The sequence below is a fragment of the Rhinoderma darwinii genome, chromosome 2 (assembly GCF_050947455.1).
Source record: "Rhinoderma darwinii isolate aRhiDar2 chromosome 2, aRhiDar2.hap1, whole genome shotgun sequence".
Classification (NCBI taxonomy): domain Eukaryota; kingdom Metazoa; phylum Chordata; class Amphibia; order Anura; family Rhinodermatidae; genus Rhinoderma; species Rhinoderma darwinii.
This window is the reverse complement of record NC_134688.1, coordinates 217,070,650-217,088,797: the sequence shown is the minus strand read 5'-3', so window position 1 is coordinate 217,088,797 and position 18,148 is coordinate 217,070,650. Positions and strand designations below refer to the sequence as shown.

General features: G+C 44.6%; 1 protein-coding gene across 1 annotated transcript in view; it reads right to left on the bottom strand.

Annotated features, from left to right (window-relative positions):
* Window positions 1-16,921, bottom strand: part of RABEP1 (rabaptin, RAB GTPase binding effector protein 1) — a 139,618-nt gene extending 122,697 nt beyond the window's left edge. Inside the window, exon 1 of the mRNA XM_075852836.1 lies at window positions 16,780-16,921. Coding sequence (XP_075708951.1) covers window positions 16,780-16,813 — 34 coding nt within the window. The 5' untranslated portion in view covers window positions 16,814-16,921. The remainder of the gene's footprint in view (window positions 1-16,779) is intronic.
* Between the last annotated feature and the right edge of the window lie 1,227 nt (window positions 16,922-18,148).

Genomic DNA, 18,148 nt, shown 5'->3' with positions numbered 1-18,148 from the left:
CTTGCTATGCGGTGCAGCGAGGATCCCTGCCGGTGCGTCCATGCCTATGGAGCTGCCGGTCCCAGCCTAGTCCGCGGCCCGGCCAAAGCCTGCTTGGGAAACCCCAGCCCCCACACACTACCAGAACCCTGCCTAGGATTCCTCCGGTAGGTGTCTCAGGGAGGGAGCTAAAGGACCCGTCGTTTGAGGGGTGTTAGCCTGGGCTTTAGGGGGAAGAGAAGGGAGTGCACGGACCCCCCGATCTTGCCCCCTGCCCGAGTTTCTTTCCTGCACTAATACAGGAGCGACGCTCTCTGCTCCTGACCCTTGTGGGGATAGGAAGAACACTGGCAAGTGGGTGGTGGGAGGGGCCTTTTAACCTCTCTGTCTTCCAGTCCCTACAGAGGTCAAGAGGGCAACCTCCTGTAGTGCTGTCATGAGGGATGTACTGGAAAAGTGGGTTTTTCACCTTTTTTTTTTAAATTAAACTTTATTCAACTTTTTGTAACTTTTTTTACTAGTCCCACTAGTCCTCCGATCGCTATTATAATACACTGCAATACTTCTGTATTGCAGTGTATTACTGCCTGTCTGTGTAAAATGGACAGGCATCTGCTAGGACATGCCTCTGGCATGACCTAGCAGGCATTTACTACAGGCAGACCTGGGGGCCTTTATTAGGCTCCCGGCTGCCATCAGAGACACAGACACTCGGCGATTTTATCGCCGGGTGTCGGTGGGAGAGAGAGGGAGCTCCCCCCCTCCATCTCTCCAAAACCACTGAGATGCGGTGCACGCTATTGAGAACCGCATCTGAGGGGTTAAACGGGTGAGATCGATACTAATATCGATCTCACCCGGCAGAGCAGGGACGCCCCCAGCTACCTCTGGCAGCTGAGAGCAGGGAGATTTGACAGCTCCCTGCTCTGTCTACTTTATTCTAATGCAGCGCCGTGGAATGACTGTAGAATAAAGCCCATTAATGACTGCCGTGAAAAGGCTTATCGGCGGTCATTAAGGGGTTAAAACCTACCATCTGGAAGAGAACAGTCCTCAAACTACTGTAGATTGTCATGGATCCTGTCAAAATCATTATCATACCAGCAAATATCAATTTGCATACAATTTTGTGCATTGCTACATATTAGTTTAACCTATGGGACACTTCGGGTAGGAATACCCAGCGCATACATTCTGGATTTCATGGCGGAAGATCCGCAGAGTAATATAGTAGTAGCAGAAGTGTGGATGACATTTGAACAAATCTCATCAACACACAGTGGAGAAAATCAGCCGAGAATCCGTTTATAAATTGACCTGCGGTGCGTTTTATTAATCCGCAGCATGTCAATTTATACTGCGGAATCGCTGCTCTTCTGTTGCGGGTTTTCCCCACTGAATTCAATGGGAGGTAAAACTCACAAGAAAGAGTCATAGGTTGTGACTTTAGCAGCAGAAACGCAAAAATCACAAATGAGGAAAAACAAATCTTTTTTTGGATTTGAAATTAATAAAAAAAGCTTATACTTAAAGAGGCTGTCACCAGATTATCAAATCCCTATCTCCTATTGCATGTGATCGGCGCTGCAATGTAGATAACAGTAAAGTTTTTTGTTTTTTTTAAATTATCATTTTTGGCCAAGTTATGAGCAATTTTATATTTATGCAAATGAGCCTTTCTAATGGACAACTGGGCGTGTTTTCTCTTATTTCCAACTGGGCGTGTATTGTGTTTGTAACATCTGGGCGTGTTTACGTGTTTTACTAGCTGGGCGTTGTGAATAGAAGTGTTTGTCAGCATCATATGTCAGCATCATACACTTCTATTCACAACGCCCAGCTAGTAAAACACGTAAACACGCCCAGATGTTACAAACACAATACACGCCCAGTTGGAAATAAGAGAAAACACGCCCAGTTGTCCATTAGAAAGGCTCATTTGCATAAATATAAAATTGCTCATAACTTGGCCAAAAATGATAATTTTAAAAAAACAAAAAAAAACGTTACGGTTATTTACATTGCAGCGCCGATCACATGCAATAGGAGATAGGGATTTGATAATCTGGTGACAGAGCCTCTTTAACCCTCAGCCGTTTTCATAGCAATGCTATCCTCTGTTCTAAGGGGAGCCCGGCCTCCTGGGATGACATTTCATACTACGTGAGTGCTGAAGCGGTCACATGGACTACAGCGTCATCCCAGGAGGCCGGGCTGTACTCAGAACAGGAGGGAGAGGGCACCATAACAACACCCAGATGGTAAGTATAAACTTTTTTTATTTATTTTAAATCCAAAAAAAGATTTGTTTTTCCTCATTTGTGAAATCATAATTTGGTGCAGTTTTTCAGGCGGAATTCCCTGCGGTTTCCAATGACGGATACTTTTACACCCTGTGTGTCCCTACCCTTAACTCCTTAACGCCGAAGGACGGATATATCCGTCCTCAGCAGCTGCTAGTTCGCGCAGGACGACGGATATATCCGTCCTGTGATGGCGCGGGTACTGAGACTGTACCCACGCGATCAGCGGCAGGAGCACGGCTGTTATACACAGCCTGGCTCCTGCTGCAACTGCCGGAATCGAAGCGCGCGCCGATTCCGGCAGTTTAACCCATTAAATGCCGCTGTCAATAGTGACAGCGGCATTTAATGTGTTTGACAGAGGGGGGAGCTCCCTCTGTCACCCGATCGGCGCCCCCGCAAATAAAATCGCGGGTCGCCGTCGGGTTTCCATGACAGCCGGGGGTCTAACAAAGACCCCCAGGTCTGCCTTCAGCATCTGCCTGTTAGGCGATGCCGGAGGCATGGCCTAATAGATTGCCTGTCAGTTTTACACTGACAGGCAATAATGCTTTGGTATACTAAGTATACCAAAGCATTATATATGCGATCGACACATCGCATAGTGAAGTCCCCTGGTGGGACTAAAAAAAAAAATGTAAAACAGTTAAATAAAGTTTGTGAAAAAAAAATAAAAATAATTACAGTCAAAGTCAAATAAAACTACTTTTTTGGCCCAAAAAGTGGTTTTATTTAGTAAAACGGTCAAAACAAATCACACATACACATATATGGTATCCCCGCGTTCGTAACAACTTGACCAATAAAATGAACATATTAATTAAACCGCCGGATGAACGGCGTCCAAAGAAAACGCAAAAAACAACGTCAAAATTCTCTCTTTTCTCCCATTCCCCCCATAAAAAATAAAATAAAAGTTAATCTATAAGTCCTATGTACCACAAAATAGTACTAATAAAAACTACACATTGTCCCGCAAAAATCAAGCCCACATACGGCCACATCGACGGAAAAATAAAAACGTTACGGCTCTTGGAATGCGGCGAAGCAAAAACAAGTAATTTTTTTCTAAAAGGGTTTTTATTGTGCAAACGTAGGAAAAACATATAAAACCTTTACATATTTGGTATCCCCGTAATAGTGCCGACCCATAGAATAAAGTTAACATGTTATTTACGCTGCGTAGTAAACGGCGTAAACTTATAACGTGAAAATCAATGCTGGAATAGCTGCTTATTTTCAATTCTCTCCTAAAATAAAGTTAATAAAAGTTAATCAATATGTTATAAGCATCTAAAAATGGTCCAATTACAAAATACAGCTCGTCCCGCAAAAAAACAAGCCCTTATACGGCTATGTCGACGGAATAAAAAAAGAGTTCCGACTCTTGGAATGCGACCGTGAAAAAACAAAAAATAATCCTTGGTCATTAACGTGCAAAATGGCCCGGTCATTAAGGGGTTAATTTGAAACTTTCCTCAAAACATATACAACAGGTTTTATCACTTTCTGTCACAGTAGCAGAAAGAAAGATCGACGCGCCAGATCCATCACTTGACGGACACCAACAGCACCTGACGAAACCCTAAGGGTATGTGCACACACACTAACTACGTCCGTAATTGACGGACGTATTTCGGCCGCAAGTACCGGACCGAACACAGTGCAGGGAGCCGGGCTCCTAGCATCATACTTATGTACGACGCTAGGAGTCCCTGCCTCGCTGCAGGACAACTGTCCCGTACTGTAATCATGTTTTCAGTAGGGGACAGTTGTCCTGCAGCGAGGCAGGGACTCCTAGCATCGTACATAAGTATGATGCTATGAGCCCGGCTCCCTGCACTGTGTTCGGTCCGGGACTTGCGGCTGAAATACGTCCGTCAATTACGGACGTAATTAGTGTGTGTGCACATACCCTCAGACTTTAATGGGATCTCTCGGGGGGTTTTCCGTCATGGTGTCCGGCATCTTACCTAACAAATTAGCGCAGCGTGCTGCAATATTTAGCCTGGCATTTTGACCATATCTGTGATGGAGGCTCCTAAGAGTTTCCGACCAAGATGTGAACACAGCCATACCAGAGTATTTAGATAGAAACATGAGAGGATCTGTTTAAGCTAGATTCATACGAGATGAAAGTGCTGCAGATTTTGCGGTAACACGTGCAAATTTTACTGCAGCAACACTGAGAAAAATCCACAACAATTCTGTCCTGTGTGAATTCAGCCTTATGGGTATGTTTGACCAATTATCTAGCTCTCATTTTATGGCAGGTTTTGATGCTGTTTATTGAGCCAGCACCCCGGAGTGTGCTATCAAAACCACAAAAAAAAAAGTTTATACTTACCATTTAGGTATTGCCATGGCAATGCGTCCCTCTGCTCTGCTGGGATGATGCTACAGCCCATGTGACTATCACAGCCTGTGATTGGCGGCAGCAGTTACATGGTCTAAACCTCATCCCAGGAGGCCGGCATGGACGGAGAACAGAGGAACGCATTGCTATGACAACGCCCGGGGGGGTAAGTAGTAACCTTTTTATTTTAAACCAAAAACGGGATTTGTTATTTTTGCGGTGAAATCGCAACATTTGCTATTTGTTGCGGGTTTTACCTCCCCATTAAATTCAATGGCAAAAACCAGCACAGAAGTGCAGTAATTCCGCAGCATAAATTGACATGCTGCGGATTGGAAAAAACATCCACTCTGCTGCTACTAGAATACACTGTGGATTTTCCGTAATGAAATCCGTTGCGGAAAATTCAGTGTAAACCCTTAATCTAGCACTTGCAGGAACAAGACATGGCTAGTTTCATTCAAACGGTGCAATGCTGCATATATTACATAACAAGTACTGTATAGACTCTCATGTGACTTCAGTAGGCTAAAACCACAATTTACTGCGCTTTTCGATGCAATTGTAGTTTTCACTGCAGTCGCATCAAAAACCAAACAAAATCGTGGTAAAGCCACATGCAATTTTGGAATGAAGTTTTCTGGTGCAGTTATAACCACACCAGCGTCTGAGGTACATCCTTAGCTTAGACAAAACATATCAGGTTAAAAGTGAGGGTATGTTCACACGAGGGCGTCCGTAACGGCTGAAATTACGGGGATGTTTCAGCCTGAAAACATCCCCGTAATTTCAGCCGTAACGGCATGTGAAGGCGCTTGAACGCCGCGTTAATTACGGACGTAATTGGCGCTGCTATTCATTGAAGTCAATGAATAACGGCTCCAATTACGGCCAAAGAAGTGACAGGTCACTTCTTTGACGCGGGCGTCTATTTACGCGCCGTCATTTGACAGCGGCGCGTAAATTACGCCTCGTGTGAACAGACAAACGTCTGCCCATTGCTTTCAATGGGCAGATGTTTGTCAGCGCTATTGAGGCGCTATTTTCAGACGTAATTCGGGGCAAAAACGCCCGAATTACGTCCGTAAATAGGCCGTGTGAACATACCCTAAGGCCTCATTCACACGACAGGGTTTCCCGGCCGGGTGCCGGCCGTTCATAAATAATCCGGCACCCGGCTGCATTAGGAATAATAATTAGGGAATGGGGCTATTCACACGACCGATTTTTTGACGGCCGGGAAAACCGGCCGTCAAAAAATAGGACATGCTCTATTTTCGGCTGGGTACCCGGCCGCCCGGCTCCCATAGAAGTCTATGGGGCCGGGTAATACACGGCCATCACCGGAATGTGTCCCGAGTGATGGCCGGGTTTTCCGTCGCTTGCGCTCTATCTCCTCCTCCTCACAGCGCATGTGAGTAGGAGGAGTTGCTGCCATTCGGACGAATGGCTACGCTGGAGACTGTGTTGGAGGGCCGGGGTGTACAGCAGGTGGAGGGAGCGCTGCGCTGGCTCCCTTCCCCTGCTTGTTTTAAAAGTGCCCTGGCCCGGCGACACCTTCCATTGCGCCGCTAGCAGCTGCTGCGGCTGCTACTACTGTAGCGACGCCACTATAGCAGAGCAGGGAGGTATCTCCCCGCTCTGCTATGTGCTAGCCCCACTTTAGCACCTTCAAGGAGCGGAATCACCGTGTTTTCGGGGATTCCGCTCCTGGACAGAGCGCTTGATGTCTCTGTCCATATCTGGGCAGTGACATCAGGGGAAACTCCTGAGGCGGAATCCCCAAACACATGGGGATTCCCCTTCAGGAGTTGCCGCTGATGTCACTGTCCAGATCTGCCCGGCCCGGAACGGATGCAAAACCTTATGCAAACCGGCCGGGCAAAATGGCCGATTTTACCGGCCGACACTCGGGCGGGACCCTGTCGTGTGAATCCCGCCTAAGGTATGGTCTTCACAACAGAGCTGATTACTAACAAGATTCTACTGAAGTACACAGGGTAAAATTCAATTTTCCCTACTTGAAGATCGATAAATGACTTTCGTAATGTTTGTAATTAGTCAGTTTTCAAAACAAATGAAAAAAAAACAAACCGTTTTCATGGGTATATTACTTTATTTTAGGGTATCCATAAGATGCCCTGCAAAAGGGCAGATAAGTGGGTGCACCTACCAAAAGATTGACTGAGCTGCATGTAAGTGCAGGCATGGGAGTCTTCTTGGTGCATCCGTCTTCTTCACACATCAACCTTGCATAATACTGAACATAACAGGGGTGCAATATCGGAGAGATTCCAGAAACTTCTCATGGAAACCCAGGCACATGCTAAGCAACTATCGAGTTGCAGTGGCATTAAGCCGCACACATCGTACACCTCAGTGTTTTCAAATGGAGGCAGCCACTCAATTGCTCTGCCATTCTTCTTTATTCAAATACCAAAAAATTAGGGCTGGATGCCAGCTCCATGGTCTCCATGTGTCACTTATGCCATTCAAAAACAGTGCATTATTTGTTTAAAATGTCTATTTCTACTTTCTAGATGGTGGACAGTCAAATAGGAAGACAAGTAGAATGCCACTTTAATAACGTGTGTATGCGGTTACTGCAGTAGCTATATACTGTTGGTGTGCAGTGAAGCATTTTCATTTCTACATTTCATTTCTAGTCCTGGTTACACTTCCTGTTTGGCTTTCAATTGTTGCTGACTATGCAAATAAATAAAAAAAAATGAAAGAAAAAACCAAAACACATGACTGAAACAATGTTACCTTCTTATATTTAGAGAACAGCTATTTTCACTGCTCCTCCTGTACTCCGGTTAACCATGTGTTTATTAAAGAGGATCCGTCACAAGTTTATTAATGCCCTCTCCCCTAACTAATCTAATAGGCGCTATGATGCTGATAACTACACGGATTTTTTTTCAAAAAAAGTTTATTATTTGCAAAGTTATGCACATTTTTTTCTGAATATGCTAATTTGGCTATACTTGCCAAATGGGAGGTTACTCTTTCTTTTCACTCCGGGCGGTGTAATGTTTTCTGTATGACGCTGTCCAATCAGCATACAGCTTCTCCCCCTTCCCAGCCCAGCAACACAGTGTGATCTTATAGTATACAGCTTCCATTCCCGACTGTGTTTTCAACTGGTGATAGGTCCGGTTGTTTCACAGCTAGAACTGAGATCCTGGTGCCATATGAAAGATTAGAATCTCCTCTTTCATATGCCATCAGAATCACTGTTCTACATCCCGAGATATGGCTGTTTGAAGTGATCCCCCTTCCCTCCAGCCTCAGTTTCTCATACTGTGTGAAGCAGCTTCATGCTGATAGGTCAGCGTCAGAGGCTGTGACTTGGCTCCACCTCAGGAGAAACACTGATGTTGACACGCACTTGTCTAGTATAGCCTGATTTACATATTTAGAAAAAAAGCTTGTATCTTAAAATAATAAACGTTTTGGGACACAATTTTCACGATCATGATCAGTGCGATAGCGCCTATTAGATTAGCTAGGAGATATGGCATTACTAAACTAGTGGCAGATCCTCCTTAAAGAGGCTCTGTCACCAGATTTTGCAGCCCCTATCTGCTATTGCAGCAGATAGGCGCTGCAATGTAGATTACAGTAACGTTTTTATTTTTAAAAAACGAGCATTTTTGGCCAAGTTATGACCATTTTCGTATTTATGCAAATGAGGCTTGCAAAAGTACAACTGGGCGTGTTGAAAAGTAAAAGTACAACTGGGCGTGTATTATGTGTGTACATCGGGGCGTGTTTACTACTTTTACTAGCTGGGCGTTATGATGAGAAGTATCATCCACTTCTCTTCAGAATGCCCAGCTTCTGGCAGTGCAGATCTGTGACGTCACTCACAGGTCCTGCATCGTGTCGGCACCAGAGGCTACAGTTGATTCTGCAGCAGCATCAGCATTTGCAGGTAAGTAGCTACATCGACTTACCTGCAAACGCCGATGCTGCTGCAGAATCATCTGTAGCCTCTGGTGCCGACACGATGCAGGACCTGTGAGTGACGTCACAGCGTGATCTCTGGAGAACACGGCTGTGTCTGCACTGCCAGAAGCTGGGCGTTGTGAAGAGAAGTGGATGACACTTCTATACACAACGCCCAGCTAGTAAAAGTAGTAAACACGCCCCGATGTACGCACATAATACACGCCCAGTTGTACTTTTACTTTTCAACACGCCCAGTTGTACTTTTGCAAGCCTCATTTGCATAAATACGAAAATGGTCATAACTTGGCCAAAAATGCTCGTTTTTTAAAAATAAAAACGTTACTGTAATCTACATTGCAGCGCCGATCTGCTGCAATAGCAGATAGGGGTTGCAAAATCTGGTGACAGAGCCTCTTTAAATACAGCCTGGCACTGAACTTGGGCAGGAATGACACCAAGTTGTCAGGCAAGTGCTATATAACAAGAAATGTAGACAAGTTCTAGTGACAACCAAAGCAGTCATCAAAACTATAATTAGGAGACAAAATGTAGAGTATATTATGTGTCATCAACAATTAGATGAGGTGTGCTACGTGTTACTGACATAATATACACGTGTGAGCGGAAGACAGAATACCAACGCGTTTGCATTATCTTATGTCATGACAAGTGGGAAAGGAATTGTATTCACACCAAGCACTGCAAAAAACACAGACTACGCAGCAGGTAACCTACTAAATGATACCAGACACACGGCGGAAAATCTCTAGAAAATTTAGGCAAAATCTGAAGCAAATCTTCATGAAGCAAAAAAACAGAATTGGATCCAGCCAGGAGACCTATAAAGGTCTTTTTTATATATTTCTTCTGTTTTGGTTCCGTTCCTGGTTTTGGCTTAAAAAAAATACATTCAAAATCTGCGCTGTGGGAACCCGGCCTGAAGGTGTATTTACACACTTCAAAATGCGTACGTATTTTGATTGTCGATTATGATCATTTCAATGTGTAAATACTCGCAGGCGACCACGTTATAAAAAAGTCAAAATGACGATTGCAGATCTTCTAGATATGCTAAATATTTAGACCCGCATATTGCTGGGTGTAAATGCAATAAGCTCAGTGGTCCAGCACTTGAATCACTAATCTAGACTTTAATGCCCCGCTTCTGTATTATGCGACTATTATTACAAGTTCATCACAATATTGAGGAATTGCCACATGTAAATACACAACGTTCATTTATTTTTAAGACTAGTAGCAAATAGTTGCTCAAGCCAGATATCGGCGAATTATACGCATTATTGAAGAGCGTGAAGGCACCCTAAATTGTTGTGGAGAAGACAAATAAACAAGGGGCACAACACCAATGAATGTACACATAAGGCGCCATTGACATCGCATTAAGGCACTACGTTTATCTTGTACGTCGTAAGTTCCCGACGTACAAGATAAACTTGTCCATAGGGCTTATCCTGACGGAGACCAAAAGAGAGTGTCCTCTTGGCCTCCGTCGAGCTGGTATACGTCGGTATAAATTTTTTTTTTCTTTTGAAGGATAGAATAGCTTAGTAGACTACGCTATTCTATCCTGGCGATCCTGCAGAAAAAAAACTTATACCACACGGTATACGTTTTTAACACGGGAGCCCATGGGTGACGGATGCCAATATATGGCATCCGCTACAGGTATAAGTTAAACATATACCTTGGGGAGATCCCGACATCACTGTCTATATATGGAAAGTGAAATCAGGAGCTTCCACAGAATTGGAGTGCCTGGGCAGAGCGCTGGCTCTGTCCAGGGATTCTGGCCCCGGGAAAACTCCTGAAGTCACTGTCCATATATGGACAGTGACCTCAGTCATTTCCATATCGCAGGATTCCTCGAGCAGAGCATCAGCTAATGCTCTGCTCGTGGACTCCGGCACTCCTCTTGATGTTACTGTCCATAAATGGACAGTGACTACAGGAGTTTTGCCATGGCTAGTCCCCAGGCAACGTATCCCACTGTATGCCATACGTTTGGGTCAGGGATCTTCCAAACATATCCCTCAGATAGAAGCCCCTAATGCGACTTGAATGGGGCCTTATTGGGAAAGAGAAGTGGTGAAACTATACATGCATATAGTCTTGCATTATAAACAATAACCCTAATATACTTCTTTTAGGCTGGGTTCACACGTTGTTTTGCTCAGTCAGAGAAGCAGAACATCGGAAATACCAGAAGCGCCGGTTTCATTGCATGATGGATAGCACCAGCGGCTGACGGAACCCATTGACTATAATGGGTTCTGTCGGAGTGTCCATGGTTTTACCAGAAACAATAGCGTAGTACACTGCGCTATTGTTTCCGGTATTTGACAGCATCTGCGACGGAGGCCCCTAACGCAGATATGAACAAATTGTTCCCTATGAGTGCAAGCAATTTGAGCAATACAAAAAATCTAATTCCCTGTGGCTTCTTTCGCTGTTCAATTTACAGCCATTGTGTTCTGTTATCAGGGAGAGAAAGCAGAGGCTTGTCATGATGAACCTTCACTTTAATATCAAAGCTGCTCATGTTTGGTAACTTTTACGTTTTTACAGAAAAGAGGCGCAATGTGAATCCGAAAAATGGCGCAAACGACATGCATCATATTTATAAAAGCCTTCCCACGTGTTTAATTCTGATGGTGTGGGCAAACAATTGCCTCAAATTTACAATTAAATAACGCCATATTTTTTTTGCACAAAACACAGGTATACACCTATAGCTCTGTTTACATCTGCACTTGGATTTCCATTATTCTGTTGCATCATAGCAAAAAATAGGAAGCGCCAGTTGACTTTAACCCCTTAATGACCAGCCTATTTTGGACTTTAATGACCAAGCTATTTTTTACGTTTTTCAATCGTCGCATTCCAAGAGCTATAACCTTCTTATTTTTGTATCGACATAGCTGTACAAGGTCTTGTTTTTTGCGGGACAAGTTGTATTTTTTAATAGCACCATTTTTAGGTACATATTATTTATTGATTAACTTTTATTAACTTTTTTTTGGGGGGGGAATAGAAAAAAATCTGAAATTTCGCCACTCTTTTTTGCGTCCTAAATCTACGCCGTTTACCGTGTGGTATAAATAACACAATAACTTTATTCAGCGAGTTGTTACGATTGCAACGATACCAAATTTGTATAGTTTTTGTATGTTTTACTACTTTTACACAGTAAAATGCTTTTTTTTCAAAATGATTTGTTTTTGTGTCTCCATATTTGAAGAGCCGTAACGTTTTTATTTTTTCGCCGATGCGGTTATATGAGGGCTTTTTTTTTGCGGGACGACTTGTAGTTTTTATTGGTACCATTTTAGGGTAGATGCGGCTTTTTGATCACTTTTTATTAAATTTTTTTAAAGTCAGTATTCACAGAAAACAGCAATTTTTCCATAGTTTTTTATTTTTTTTACGGCGTTCACCGTACGGGTTAAATAATGTTATAGATTTATAGTCGGGGTCGTTACGGACGCGGCGATACCAAATATGTGTAACTTTTTAACTTTATTTTGTTTTTTTAATAGCAAAGCAGTTTGTAAGGGGAAAAGCTGGGTTTTTCATTTTTTTTCACATTTTTTTTAAAATTAACTTTATTAAACTTTTTTTTCACTTGTCCCATTAGGGGACTATAATATGCGATTCTCCGATCGCTATTGTAATACACTGCAATACTTTTGTATTGCAGTGTATTACTGCCTGGCCGTTTAACACGGACAGGCATCTGCTAGGTCATGCCTGCGGCATGATCTAGCAGGCAGTCGCTCCAGGCAGACCTGGGGGCCTTTATTAGACCCCCGGCTGCCATTAGAGACACAGACACTCGGCGATCGTATCGCCGGGTGTCGGTGGGGGAGAGAGGGAGCTCTCTCCCTCTCTCCAAAACCACTCAGATGCGGTGCTCGCTATTGAGCACCGCATCTGAGGGGTTAAACGGGTGAGATCGATACTAATATCGATCTCACACGGCACAGCAGGGACGCTCCCAGCCCTCAGCTGCCTCTAGCAGCTGAGAGCAGGGAGATCTGACAGTTCCCTGCTCTGTTTACTTATTCCGATGCCGCGACGTAAAAAGTCTATGGCATCGGAATAAGGCCCGTTAGTGACCGACGTAGAAACACGATGGGCCGGTCACTAACGGGTTAATGGGTTCAGTTAGGTTTCCGTCTTGTTTCCAAACAATTTAGCACATGCTGCTACTGTAAGGCCTCATGCACACGACCATAGCCGTGTGCACGGCCGTGATTTTCGGGTCGGGCGGCTGCGGACTGTCAGCCGCGGGCCGCCCGCAAATCGTACAACATGCACATGGCCGCCGTCATTGTTTTCAATGAGCCCGGACCGCAGAAGATGTCCGTAATAGGACATGTCAGTTCTTTCTGCGGTGCGGGTTCCCGGGCCATGCACGGACCGTAAAAACTACGGTCGTGTGCATGGCCCCATAGAAAAGAATGGGGCCGCAATTCTCCCGTGGATTTTCGGGGGAATTGCGGCCGCAAAAACACGTTCGTGTGCATGGGGCCTAAATGCTGCGGAATTTCCGCAATGGAATTCTGTGTGGAAATTCCACAGCATTTACAGTAGCAGCATAGTGGATGAGATTCAGAAAATCTCATGCCCACGATGCAGAAAAACAAGCAGCGTAAACGTTAATAAATAGACCTGCGGTGTGGAATTTAATTCCGCAGCGTGTCAGTTTTCCCCATTGAATTAAATGCGGATGCAAAACCTGCAACAGATAGCAAAACGTTGCGGCTGCGATTCCACCGCAAAAATCATAACTCAGGAAAAAAAACTAATCATACTTAGCCAGAACTCCCTGCTTCTTCCTGCAGTCCAGCCTCCTGGAATGACGTTTCATCCCACGTGACCGCAGCAGCATATGATTGCAGCGTCACATAGCCTGCAACGTCATCTTAGGAGGCCGGACTATGCACAGAAGAGAGGAAGGGGGTAAGTATAAACGCCTTTGGGTTCTTTGCAGCACTGCTTTGCGCAGCGGAAATTCTGGCTGAAAATGTGGTGCGGTTTTTACGAGTGGAATGTGCTGCGGGTTCCAGGTCGGATAAGCTGTGTCGTTTTTACGCAGCATAGCCGACCCGTGGGAACCGAGCCTAAGGCTTTATTCACACGGACATGTTTAACGTCCGTGATACGCGCGTCAAAATCATGCGCGTCGCACGGACCTATGTTAGTGAATGGGGCCGTTCAGACAGTCCGTGATTTCCACGCAGCGTATGTACGCTGCGTAAAACTCACGACATGTCCTATACTTGGCCGTTTTTCGCGCAGCATGCACCCATTGAAGTCAATGGGTGCGTGCAAATCATGCACGGCACACGGAAGCACTTCTGTGTGTCGCGCAACAGTAGATAAAGAAATGAAGGACAAAAATAAAAGCACTTCATTTCTTTTTCTAAACATCAAAACTGTGTGTCACAAGGATGGCATATGCGTGAAAAGCCACGCAGCAAATATACACTGATGACACACGGAACTGCAACGCGCAGTGTTTTTTTGCACGTTCGTGTGAATAAGGTCTAAGTGTGAAGTTACACATGTCAGATTTTGCTGCAAAAATTTCCTGGGACTGAAAATCCATTCCAATCATCTGAATGGGGTTATTTCTGCAACAGGTGCAGATATTTCTGCAAGTTCCACTCAGATGAATGGAACTGATTTTCAGTCGCAGAAAATTTCCGGCAACAAAATCTGCCGCATGTCACTGCAATCTAAATGAGATCTCCTGCTTCACGCAAAGCAGGTTAATAATGCATTCATATAACTGGGCAATAAATATGTCCTCAGCTTGTTCCTAACATTATTTTAGAATCTGGTGCCCAAGTTTAGATCTTAGGGACCAAAGTCGGAGGCCTGTACTATAGTTGGCTCTTAGAATACAACAATAGAACAGCCTAAAAAAAATAGGCTTGGCACGTTACTCTCTATGCACATAGTGTGTTTACATAAGCTACTTTATAAATAGTAGGTAAACAAACATAGCATGAACTTACAGCATTTTTAGGCTCTGTTCACACTGGTGTCATGGGTTCCATTTATAACAAACGTCAAACAATAGATACCAACAACGCCCAACGGACTAAATTGACTTACAATCTGTTGTGGTGTCCATCATTTTGACAACGTATACAGCAATATTTTTTTTGTCAAACTTGATGAAAACTGCAGCAGAGGCTCCAAACGGTGACTCCAATGCAGATGTGAACAGAGCCTTAGTGTCCATTTAAATAAATGTAAAACCATGGAACCACTTTAGGTAACCTACACCTGCCAAGATGCTTTTTATGGTGATAAAAAAAAGTCTGGTTCAGTAGAACTGCGGGAGTTCCGGCTATGGCAAAGAGGCAGGGCAAATAGATGCAGGTATTTTAGAAGGATGAAAAGTATAAGGCCTCATGCACACGGCCGTGCCCGTAATCACGGCCCGTGATTGCGGGCACCGCTGGCTGTGCACAGCCTCATGCGCAGCCCGCATTTTCGGCCCGTTCAAGCATACAAAGTATGGGAGCACGGCCCATAAAATACAAAAAATAGGACATGCTCCATAATTCCTGACACAGGTCTACGGCACGGACACCTATCCGTAGCGATACGGAAAGGTGTCCGCGGCCCATAGAACCGAATGGGTCCGTAATTGCAGACCAGATCACGGTCGGCAATTACGGAGATTTTTTATGGTCGTGTGCATGGGGCCTTAAGGTAAGACGTGCACTTTTCTTTGGATCTGCTGCCAGTTTTAGCCTAACAAAAACAACCATTTGCAATTTAAAGTTAACCTTTCACATTGAACATGGTTTCAGGAGTTTAGCAGATTATTATTTGTATATACATTCTTAATATTAAATTTATTTATTGCTGCTTAGGAGTCCAGTGGGTAGTCCTACTCCATGATTGACAGCCTTCTCTGTATGAGTGTGCATAGCTGTCAATCTTTTAGCCGAACCGCCCACTGGACTCCTAAACTCTATAACATGATGTCTGCAGGTTAAACATATTCCACGCTTCCCTTTAACAACGCACACCTGTTGGGAAACATGGCGAATGGGAATAAACAACGGAAGGATGGATCTGCCATCTCTCCCAAAAATGTGTGTTATAGTACATCAACCACATGTCACACGACTGCTCCCTGTTATCATGGCATGAGAGAGGAGGATGGGTTCTGCAGGTAGCGAGCATCACTGGTACTCCCACACCTGTTGGCATCTATGGCAGTATTCCAAGTCAATGTGGAATATTTGGAGCAGCTATTGCGGTTTCTAGTTTTGGATGTTTTGTTTTCACATTCAATATTTATACGTTGATAACAATAGTGCTCTGTATATTTATATTATATACGGACATGCTAGTCTAGCCACCAGATATGCAGGAGATCAAGCTGCACAATTGGTTCAGCCCACCCACATTTCACACCCTAAACAGAAACACCCGTCCTGGCACATTCATTAGGTCTGGAGTCTGCAGATTGGACATGGAGCTCAGAACATAACAAAATATTAAAGATTGATATCCCATACAAGAAACAATTGATTCTCATGATGTAATCCACGACTGGACAAATCACAGAATTTTTTTCTGCTGTTGCCAAACTTTTTGATCTGTTCTGATTGAGGTCTCCCAAGAAGCTGGAGCGATGGAACCGGCTCCTAAAGTCTACAGCAATATACATAGCTTTGTGTTAATGACCCTGAAATGCACAGATTATGATGAACATGAATTATAAATCATACATTGAAACATATCTGACAGAGATCCAACCTGAGCTTATCAATAAAGACACAATATGATAATGAACAACGTTTGGGGGTATACTATGGTGGCTTCTCAGGTGTTGTGAGGCAACAAGCCGGTATAAATTGATTGCCAATAAGAAGATGGGGCTCAGGCAGTAGCGTGCCCTTTAAATAGAACTCGCCCATTATAGCATGCTATTAGCACCGTGCAATAACAGGGAGCTAGCTCCCCAACCTAACTTTACGGCAGCGTCACACAATATCTGACATGTGTCTGCTACCAGCCGGACCAAGGCTCCCACCTACAGCCGCCTCCCCCACCGGACAGCTAAGCACTACCTGGCCCGAGTCTAGTCTCCTCACAAGCAGCGCTAAGGAGACGGCGGCAGGACGCACTCACCGTCCGAGGGGACAATGCTCCCCGGTTCCGCCATTCCGACCACCGAGCCGGTTACTCTAGTGTCGGGAAACGTTTAGTTCAGAGCTCGGCCTGGGCATCCTCCAGTACCGCGTCATCCTGACAGCGTGACAGTCGACGCGCTGACGTCACTCGACGTGACGTTCTTAGAACTCCGTGCTATTGAGTGACCATGTTTCTGTCTGGCAGTCGATACCATACAGTGACGCCTTCATGGTTGCGCCTAGAATGGCGTTTCCAATGTGGACAGTTCACTAGTGAGGTGACTAGATTGGAGTTGCGACAGGGAAGACTTTTTGGTAGCTCACTACTGAACTGTCTAGGTTTGGGTTACTGGTGCTAGTTTCTTCCTATAGCAAATCCAATCTAGACCATGAAATTACTGCAATGCAGTTGTATAAAAATGGTGCAGACAAATCTAATACATGTTCTATTTATACACTGGGAGACATTCATCAATACTAGCACAGTGTGCAAGTGGCATGCGTCACATTCAGGGCTTATTCTGACGAACGGGATATACGTCCGTGCAACGCGCGTGATTTTCACGCGCGTCGCACAGACCTATATTAGTCTATGGGGACGTGCAGACAGTTGCGTGATTTTTACGCAGCGTGAGTCCGCTGAGAAAAAGTCACGACATGTCCGTTCTTTGAGCGTATTTCGCGCATCACGCACCCATTGACGTGAAAATCACGCATGCCACACTGAAGCACTTCCGTGGGACACGCGTGATTCGCGCAATAGCTGTGAAAAGGAATGAAAACAGAAAAGCACCACGTGCTTTTCTGTTTACAAACATCCAAACGGAGTGTCATAATGATGGCGGCTGCACGAAAAGCACGCAGCCGCGCATCATACGGGGCTGACACACGGAATCCGGCCTTAGACCTTGCGTTATTTAAAGACTGAAGCCCTACCCGATTTTTGTCCTACACATTCATATAAAAGGTGCAAGGGTTAAATAAATATGGCTTATGGCTGTACATTTATAATTTATCATTCCATGTGCATCAATTTAACAAATGATGTGCAATTTGCAAAAGGTCTACCGACTTGTAAGGCTGTGTCACTTCTACATTGCATGAATAGAATAGCATGTAGCGCTATTCTTGCCATCAAAACAACAGAAACTTGGGCGGAGCCCCTATGAACCCCCAAAGTGAATTTACCTATGTCCAGCTCCAGGGGCGTAGCTAAAGGCTCATGGGCCCCGATGCAAAAATTCTTACTGGGCCCCCCGCCCGCAAACTTCTCATGGCCGACGGTCCGCAGCTTTCAGCTGCATCGCTGGGTCTCCTAAGTAACCCAACAATGCAGCACTAGCAGCCGCGGCGTCACTAAGGCTGGG